We start from the raw sequence: 10,034 nt of genomic DNA on the forward strand, positions 1-10,034 counted from the left end.
TAAAATGGACAGGAATGGGTGAATTTAATTCAGATGACCATCAGGTATACTATTGCAGGCAAGAATCCCTCAGAAGAAATGCCGTAGCCTTCATAGTCAATAAAAGAGTAGGAAAAGCAGTACTGGGATACAATCTCCAAAATGACAGAATGATCTCAGTTCGAATCCGAGGCAAACCATTCAACATCACAGTAGTCCAAGCCTATGCCCCAACCACTGGTGCTGAAGAGGCTGAAGTTGACCGGTTCTATGAAGGCCTATAACACCTTCTAGAATTAACACCCAAAAATTATGTCCTCATCATCATGGGGGATAGGAATGCTAAAGTAGGAAGCCAAAAGATAACCAGAATAACAGGCAAGTTTGGCCTTGGAGTACAAAATGAAGTAGGGCACAGGCTGGTAGAATTTTGTCAAGCGAATACGATAGTCATAGCAAACACTCTTTTCCAACAACTCAAGAGACGACTCTACACATGGACATCACCAGACGGTCAACACAGAAATCAGATTGACTATGTGCTCTGCAGCCAAACATGGAGGAGCTCTATACAGTCACTAAAAACTAGACCAGGAGCTGACTGTGGCTCAGATCATGAGCTTCCCGTTGCAAAATTTAGGCTTAAATTGAAGAAAGTAGGGAAAAGCACTAGGCCGCTCAGGTATGACCTAAATCATATCCCTGATGAATATACAGTAGGGGTGACAAATAGATTTAAGGAACTAGATCTGATAGACAGAGTGCCTGAAGAACTATGGACAGAGGTTCGCAACATTGTACACGAGGTAGCAACTAAAACCATCCCAAAGAAAAAGAAATGCAAGAAAGCAAAATGGCTGTCTGAAGACGCTTTACAAATAGCTGAGGAAAGAAGGGAAGCGAAAGGCAAGGGAGAAAGAGAAAGATACACCCAATTGAATGCAGAATTCCAGAGAATAGCTAGAAGAGATAAGAAGGCCTTCTTAAATGAACAGTGCAAAGAAATAGAAGAAAACAATAGAATAGGGAGGACCAGAGATCTTTTCAAGAAAATTGGAGATATGAAGGGAACATTTCATGCAAAGATGGGCATCATAAACGACCAAAATGGCAGGAATCTAACGGAGGCAGAAGAGATTAAGAAGAGGTGGCAAGATTACACAGAGGAACTATACAAGAAAGAGCTCAACGTCCCTGATAACCACGATGGGGTGGTCACTGACCTTGAGCCAGACATCCTGGAATGTGAAGTCAAATGGGCTTTAGGAAGTCTGAGCAACAACAAAGCTAGTGGAGGTGACAGTATTCCAGTTGAGCTATTCAAAATCTTAAAAGACGATGCAGTAATAGTACTACACTCAATATGCCAGCAAATTTGGAAAACTCAGCAGTGGCCACAGGATTGGAAAAGGTCAGTTCACATTCCGATCCCAAAGAAGGGCAATGCCAAGGAATGTTCAAACTACTGCACCATTGCACTCATTTCACATGCTAGCTAAGTTATGCTCAAAATCCTACAAGCTAGGCTCCAGCAGTATGTGGACTGAGAACTACCAGAAGTACAGGCAGGATTTTGAAGAGTGAGAGGAACTAGAGATCAAATTGCCAATATACGCTGGATCACGGAGAAAGCTAGGGAGTTCCAGAAAAACATCTACTTCTGCTGCATTGACTATGCTAAAGCCTTTGACTGTGTGGATCACAACAAATCGTGGCAAGTTCTTAAAGAGATGGGAGTACCAGACCATCTTATTTGTCTCTTGAGAAACCTATATGTGGGTCAAGAAGCAACAGTGAGAACTGGACACGGAACCACTGATTGGTTCAAAATTGAGAAAGGAGTTTGGCAAGGCTGTATACTGTCCCCCTGTCTATTTAACTTATATGCAGAGCACATCATGAGAAAGGCGGAGTTAGATGAATCACCAGTTGGAATTAAGATTGCTGGGAGAAATAACAACCTCAGATATGCAGATGATACCACTCTCATGGCAGAAAGTGAAGAGGAACTAAAGAGCCTCTTGATGCAGGTGAAGGAGGAGAGTGCAAAAGTTGGCTTGAAACAAAACATTAAGAAAACTAAGGTCATGGCATCTGGTCCTCTCACTTCCTGGCAAATAGATGGGGAAGAAATGGAGGTAGTGACAGATTTTATTTTCCTCGGCTCCAAGATCACCGCAGATGGGGACTGCAGCCAAGAAACTGAAAGACGCTTGCTCCTGGGGAGGAAAGCTATGGCAAATCTAGACAGCATACTAAAAAGCAGAGACATCACCCTGCCAACAAAAGTGCATATAGTCAAGGCTATGGTTTTCCCAGTTGCGATGTATGGCTGTGAAAGTTGGACCATAAGGAAGGCTGAGTGCAAAAGGATTGAGGCCTTTGTATTGTGGTGCTGGAGGAGACTCCTGCGAGTCCCCTGGATCGCAAGGCGATCAAACTGGTCAGTCTTAGAGGAGATCAACCCTGACTGCTCTTTAGAAGATGAAACTCAAATACTGAAGATGAAACTCAAATACTTTGGCCACCTTATGAGAAGGAAGGACTTCCTGGAGAAGAGCCTAATGCTGGGAACAATAGATGGCAAAAGAAGAAGAGGACAGCAGAGGATGAGGTGGCTAGATGGAGTCACTGAAGCAGTTGGTGTGAGCTTAGGTGGACTCTGGGGGATAGAGGTGGACAGGAAGGCCTGGAGGAATGTTGTCCATGGGGCCGCGATGGGTTGGACACGACTTTGCAACTAACAACAACAACAACAACTAAGTCTCCTGATGGGCAGTCTGGGATGATCTTTCCTGAAGTTGGGAAAGGAAAAAAAGACATGGCTCGCAATCACCCTGGAAAAATCCTATTAGTTTTTCTTTGTTTCTCTCCTGTGATGGATGAATCAGCACAGAAAATACATGACCACTCTGTGATCTCCTTTTCTAGCTCTTCACAGCTATGAATTTAACAGATATGAGCTTGGGAGATTTGCATCATAATGGTCTCATACAACTATAAACTGATAATGGAAGTCTGGAAACTGCTTTGCAGAGAGGCTGTGATGCCCAAGGGTTGGCCCTCTGCAGCACCCATGCATTGGGTTGACATTTTCATCCAGCTGTCCACCACATAAATCCTGGCACCAGCATGGCTACAAGAATAAAATGGTCTCTGTGTCTCATGCCCTGATGCTAAGCACACTCACCTTGGAACATCTAGAAAGAAACATTTTGTTGCAGAAAAATGATAATACACTTCAAACGCAGAAATGAAATACTGCTTCCATAGACACACAGCTGACCACCCCCCAAGGGTCTTTTCTAAATGGGAAAAAATTCTGGGCATTCCACGCCCTTCCAACTTTAACCTCAGGAGGCCATGGCATGGAATGCAGTCTGTTTGCTACTTCCCTGATCCTGCACAAACAAACCAAGGCTGCAACAGACCCAGAAGTGTCACGCTGTCTTTTTCAGCACAACTTTTTGAGGTGAGGACGAGCAATAAAAATCATTAAGAAAACCTATGCCACTATCCTGTGAATCCCCTGAAAAAGCAAAAACAAAAAACCAGTTTGTCCCTTTGGTCCCTGAGAGATGGGAATGAATGAAGGCCACCAAAAGCTACATCCCATTTAAATCATGGGCACTTGAACTAAACCCGATCCACTGCTTGGAATGGAAACCCTTGGTCTACTTACACCCACTTTTCCTTCAAGGCATCCTGAGAATACCCCTCCCATGCAAATCAAGAGATAACATCTTGATAGCAATTTTATCAGGTTCCAGAAAAAATGTGCATGGAGGTACCTTGAGAAACATGGGTGGCTGGTGCACATGCTGTCATTCCTTGTGCCTCAAAATCAAGCTACACACAAACAGCCAGCATGCCAGTCAAGGGACATTCTGCATATACGGCTCATCTAAGCCTCAGCCACACTCATTTGGATCCAGCTCTAGCAATGCAGCCATCTACAAACAGCCCTGCAGCTGCAAAGGGACCAGATGAGCTCTGACTCTTTATTAGCATTCTGCCATAGCAAAGATCACTACAGCCTACCCTAGAGAACATAGCAACTCAGCATGAACTTACTCCACCCTGTTGAAATTAATGTAATATGGGATGCATTTATTGAATACATGTTTAAAAAATGGAAAGGATTTCAACCATCAAAAGAATCATTGCAGTTTTGGAAGGGGGAAATGTCCTAAAATAATTTTTGAATGAGGCTTTTTTCCCCTGTAACATGTATTCTATGGTTGCAGTGATGGGGTGCAGAGTATTATTAAGATTTAATTTAATTCTATGTGTAATGTTCCATGTTTTTATTTTAGCTCTAAGATTTTTTAGTTGTATTCTACATGGTATAACTAATTTTAAAATTTGTTTTAAGAAGAGAATAACAATAGAAATTTCATTCCAAGACCAAATTCTACAGGATGACCATATTTATTTATTTATTAAATTTCTATGCTGCCCCATTCGCCGAAGCCTCGGAGCGGCTCACAAAATTGACATGACTTGGTATAGTGCTCCTTGTGTTCCCCTACATGCAGCCTCAAAACAGAATTACTGTGGGCTGGATCCAACTTTACACATGCCTTAGACAGAGTTAAAGTAGACACACTGCTTTCACTGGAACTTTCACTGGATTCCACAATCAATCAATCTGGACCTAAGGAACTGAAGCACCTCAGAGTGTGCATTTTGCACATGCCTTTGGCTGACTTGCTGTGTCTAAGCAGGGAATGAAGCAGCTTGGAAGGAAGCTCAGGGAATGAGCAGTGGCTGACCAGTTTTACTAAAACAGGCAGCAATTTAAGAAAAAACTTATCCAAATTATGTCTTTTGGGACTGAAGCAAGATGAGCCACAAGCCAACAGAGGACTGCATTCATCTATACAGAAGGAAATGTGCTGTTTGTATCTCTGTGTTAAAGACTTAAAATGTCTTATTGCTTTCTCTTCAGCATTGCAAAAGGGCAATGCAACTGACTTTGCCAGCCATAAGGCACCTTTCACAGCCTTCCTTTCCACCCTTCACTCCCACTATCATCTGCAGCTTTCCGACCTCCTCCAATTCCTTTCACATTCCTATAAGCATTTTTTCATGACAGGCTTGGCTATAAAGCTATCCTAGGCATGGGGTAGGGGCACAGGAACTATACAGCAAGAAAAGCAGAATAAAAGGCTGGCCTTTGGAGAGTATCACGGCATAACCACCTCAAGCAGGTGATTGCTCTCAAGGGCTGCAATTCTGTGCAGGCTTCGCAAGCACTGTTGAATGCTGCGGGTGGGAGCATGTAGTGTGAGAGTAAACAAGGAGAGAAAATAAGGGGAGAGAAGAAATCGAGGGAAGCGGGGTTTGGGGTCTTGGCACACGTTATAATCACTCCCAAGCAAGATATTGCTTTCAAACAAAACTGGAACAATGGAAAACAGAGTAAGGTTTGTACAACACTCCCCACAAATCCAAGGATTGCTCCCATGCACTCAGAAAGGGAAAATAAAGCCTTTCAAATGACAAATCCAAACATAGAAAGTGAGCAGCTCGGGGCTCCTAGGACCACCTCCACAATCTCTCTTCAGCCCCAGGATACCAGCTTAAAGAAGCAAAGGGCCATTTCCTTTTGCTTCACGGGCATCCTCCACATAGCGCCGCCGGGCGCAGTTCCCCCATCCACGTCACTTACTTGAATGCTCCGCATCTATTTTCGATTCCTCCAACTCGTCAGCCAGGTCATCCCGGTGCACTTCGCGGAGCAACTGCGCAAGCTGCATCTCAGTGCGCCTTCCATAATGTTGCCACAGGAGATCAGTCAGCTTAGGGGAGGCGTTTGCATCTTGCAGCATTTTCCGGGAGAAACCCAGAATGTTCACCTCCTCCCTGAAAAGAGAGTCTAGACGGAGCTTCACTTCACTGAATTCTTTACTATTCAGTTTATCCAAGACAGCTGCGAGTTTCTCCTTTTCCATTTTTACATATTCCTGAACATCCTTGCTGCTCTCTCGTAAGACCGGTTTCAAACGCGGCTCAAGTATCACGGTGCGACTAGTTAACATGCTCCTGGAGAGATCCATCCTCAAACCCTGCAGCGCGTTACACAGAAGGGCACCCTCTCAGGAAGATGCTCAGGGGCGAAGATGAAACTTTTATCGGGTTAGTTTCCTTTTTCCAAGGAAAACAGCCGGATGTTTCCCAGCATGCCCTGCTGCACTGCCAGGAGAAGCTCATGGCCTCAGTGACGTTTGGGTATGGGTCGTTGAAGCCACTCCTTTCCCTGCCAGGCAGTGCTACGCGCTTTGCGCTGCCAGAAACCCTTTGCTCGCTGACGCTTTCCTACAGGGCGGGAAGGTGGTAGAGAGCAGAGGGCGACCCCGCTCACTGGTTCACTCCTTTTGCCATTATTTTCGCTATTATTCTTCGTGAATGTATCGTTTAGCTTAATGCACTGAATATTTATACAGGAAATAAACGCTTTTTAGAAAAGACGATGTTTCCCTGAAGCGAACAAGCCCTCTGATGAGGATATTTTTTTTTCCGCTTGAGGGCATTGCATAGTCCTGACATTCAGCAGAACTTTATGCACGTTTACTCAGAGGCAAGTCCCAGGGGACTTCGTTGTTCCAGGCACCTGCGTGAAGGATGGCAGGCACAGATTAATTCACAGGGTTTCACTCGAATGTACGAGGCTGCTGGTGCAATGAGGCTTTTCCACCCTCTCCTGCCACTTTTCTGGGCCTCCTGAAAAGCATCTCCTGGGGTGCTCGTGGATGCGCCAGAAAGGGGGAGGGGGAGTCTGCGGTAGAAGCGGGGTTTACCCCGTTCTCAGTAATTGTAGGTGTGTATTTTTTTATTGCAAACACTAAGAGCTCAGTAGCCAAAAATGCTGCATCACTGGCGTCACTTTGCCTTCCTCATTCTCATGTATTGCCATTCAGTATATATAAGGATGGGAGAACATACTCCAAAAACTGCACTTGTGTTAACAATAGTCAGCTTGAGAAGCTGTATCAAGAATATCCAAGTCTAGCAGACACATGGAATTGAGCGTATTTCTAAAGTGGGAAGAAAGGAATAACCTTCAATAGCAATGGCAACCTTTTCTTGGGTTACCCTTCCATCCCCTCCCTGACATGCTGCCCCTCACTCAAGGGAATGTTGCGCACGGGATCTTCAGCTGACTTTGATGTTCCGGACTACACTGGTTGTACTCCCACCACGCACACTCCTTCCTACCTCTTCAAAGCTGAATTCTGACTGTCTTTCTATCCAGCCCCTTTAAATTACTTCAGGTAAAAAGACTTATCTGCCACAAGGTCCTAATCTGCTTTTCATGTTGTTATTGAAAAACGCACACATTCCTTAGTGCATTTTTTGAAAACTTTTGCAATATCTCACCATGACATCTCATACTTCCAGTATGTGGACTGGCACAGTATCCCATGTGGCAAGGACTTCTGAAAGCTACTGAGCTATGCAAGACTTGATATGGGGACTTTGTGCTTTGTTCAACAGAGACATCCACAGAAACAACCATAGACTAAATGCCTCCACCCTGGTCTCTGGTGGAGCAGGGAGAATTGCCCCAGCATAAGAATGCAAAAGGTGAGTTCTGCCCTGGGGAAAATTAAATTTTGCACTTGGGGCATCAAGAGATCCAAGGTCATATTCTTTTTATGGTAACAACATACCCACACAGTATTAAAAAGAATCATAAAACTAGAATTTAATTTGATAAGGTATGAAAGAACTCAGATTGTAAAAACATACTTGTAAGATGGGACAGTGTCAAAGACTAATACTTGAATTGCAAATATGTTTAGAATACATCTGGAATTTTTATATGTATATGTTTATAATAATTTTTTGATAAAATATTGTGTTTTTAAAACATGAATTGCTTTAGAAAGTGCAATGTATCTTTAGAAATGTTGCTTGGTGAGACAAGATACAAATGAGCTAAACATATTTTATAGACTCTAAAGTGGGCATAAGAAAGATTTTAAACATGCAACAAGGAGCAACCCTTTCAAGTCTAAAGCCTCCCCTCCCCTATCAGTGTAGATCCAAGGGTGTGTGTCAGCTTGTGTGTGCGTGTGCATGCAAATGTGTGTGCCTGCTGGCCCTTTAGGCAACCTCACATGCAGCCCTCTGGGTAGAACACATTGCCCATCTCTGCTTTAGAGCATCAGCTCCTTTGGAAATAACATGCTCATTTTCGTCTTCTGCTTTCACTTTCCCTAGAACGTTTGCCTTCTTCAGAGCTGAGGACAACACTTCATGCATCTGATGCATGAATGCTTATGCCATAATAGATTAGTCTTTAAGATGCCACAAACCTGCTGTTTTTCCTGCATTGGACTAACACGGCTACTCCTTGAGAAGCTGCCACATGTTGTGTATTTCTGGGCAGCTCCCCTACTATTATGTTCATTTAGTAAAATGCTCTAATTTAGGGGTGGCCACCATCTTGCGCCTAATATTTCTCCTCTACTGGACTTTAGAATTACCCTCTTACAAACATTTGTTTATAACCTGATGTCTAACAGGATGACGGGGCTTAGAGAGATGCTGCCTCAGTCAGAAAACATGTTTTCTTACTTTGCACAGTGCATCAGCCACTAGGTGCCTCTACACGGCTATAGTTGATGCTGGGCAAAGTTGCACAAATAAGCAGCAATATAGGAAAGTACACAGTTTGTTTGACCCAAATGGATATGTTTTTATTTATTAGATTTATATCCTGCCTTTTCTTTTTAAAAATAAATTCAAAGCAGCTTACAACATTCTCCTCCTGTTCTCAGCCTTATCCTGTAACCCGACACCACACTGGCTCTTGGTAAATAATTACCAAAGGATGGGAAGGGTGTGCCCCCATATTCAGAGGTAGAAAGTAGATTCAAAGTTAAGACTCAAAATCTCTCTCACACAATCCTCCCTCCAGAGTTCCACCTGGAACTCAGGCTAGGATTCCCATATCCACTAGATTGGATTCCTCATAACAAGAATGGACTCACTCTATTTCCTAGGGATTTTCATCAAACTTTATTCCCCATTTCCTTCCCAGAGCAGAAGCCAAGAGGATTCTACTCATTCAGCTTACCAAAGTGCACTGTCCCTGCCAAAGCAGTTTCCTGGCCTCTGAAGTCACCCCCAAATCTAACCATAAGGGCCTTTAGTTTAATAGTGGCAAATTTAATGTCAGCTTGGGGTTTACATTTAGGCCTGGTCTGCACAAACAGCAGATGGCATGTAGTGGTTAAGAGTAAGCCAGGTTCAAATCCCCACTCAGCCATTACTTTGGCCAGTCATTTTCCTTCCCTTCCTCTCTCATTCATATCTAACTTTCCTCTTTGGGCTTTTGTAAGAATATGTCACCCTGAGCTCTTTGCAAGAAGAACAGAGTGTGACGTGCAATAAATAAATTGTATTTCATACATTTAAAGCTAACATGTCAGGGAGATGGCTAGGCTATATCCCTTCTCATTGACATGCATTCTCTCTGCATAGGGATTTTACTTTTATACCGATAAGCATTTGGTCATGTCAGCCTCATCTGTAGAAGCGCACTTACTGTAAGATACAGGCATACATTCTCCAGGAAACTAAGTTCATTCCTAGCACCACCCACTTGATTCATCATCCAAAAGATCCAACAACTGCCATCCCATGTACTATACCACCCACTCCATTTCCTATTCCCAAAACCTCACTAATGCAAGATATAATTAGGTGCAGCCTGTCACTTTGAAATATCCTTTGCAGGGAACCTGGATACCCGAGAGTTTCCTTCTCTCCACCCTGGATCCGCAGCTGCTCCAAGCACTCAAAAATTCAACTAAGAACACTCCACACATGTAAATAGGTAAAAAGACTTTCACAAAACAATGCTCAGCATTTTCCCTAGTGGACTCTCTAGGGCCTGGATAGAAAGCTGCATCAAAGAACTAAGAACTCCCCTGCAATCCACACCCGCCTCCTTCACAGGCAGTCACAAACTGGATGACATCCTAGCTTTCCCAGAATCAAGGCACACTACTGAGCTATATATAGGAAGTCCTGAGGCAGAA

At 43.6% G+C, this 10,034-nt stretch overlaps 1 protein-coding gene across 4 annotated transcripts in view; it reads right to left on the minus strand.

Moving 5' to 3' along the window:
- Nucleotides 1-6,114, minus strand: part of LOC123032195 — a 42,095-nt gene extending 35,981 nt beyond the window's left edge. For all 4 annotated transcript variants that reach the window (XR_006416450.1, XR_006416449.1, XM_044447912.1 and 1 more), the window contains exon 1: nt 5,654-6,114. Coding sequence is in view for 2 of the 4 variants with exons in the window: in XM_044447912.1 (XP_044303847.1) it covers nt 5,654-6,041 (388 nt within the window). In the remaining 2 variants the exon portion in view is untranslated. The remainder of the gene's footprint in view (nt 1-5,653) is intronic.
- Nucleotides 6,115-10,034: the final 3,920 nt, after the last annotated feature.

This window comes from Varanus komodoensis, unplaced genomic scaffold, assembly GCF_004798865.1.
Source record: "Varanus komodoensis strain SLA01 unplaced genomic scaffold, ASM479886v1 scaffold53, whole genome shotgun sequence".
Taxonomy (NCBI): Eukaryota; Metazoa; Chordata; class Lepidosauria; order Squamata; family Varanidae; genus Varanus; species Varanus komodoensis.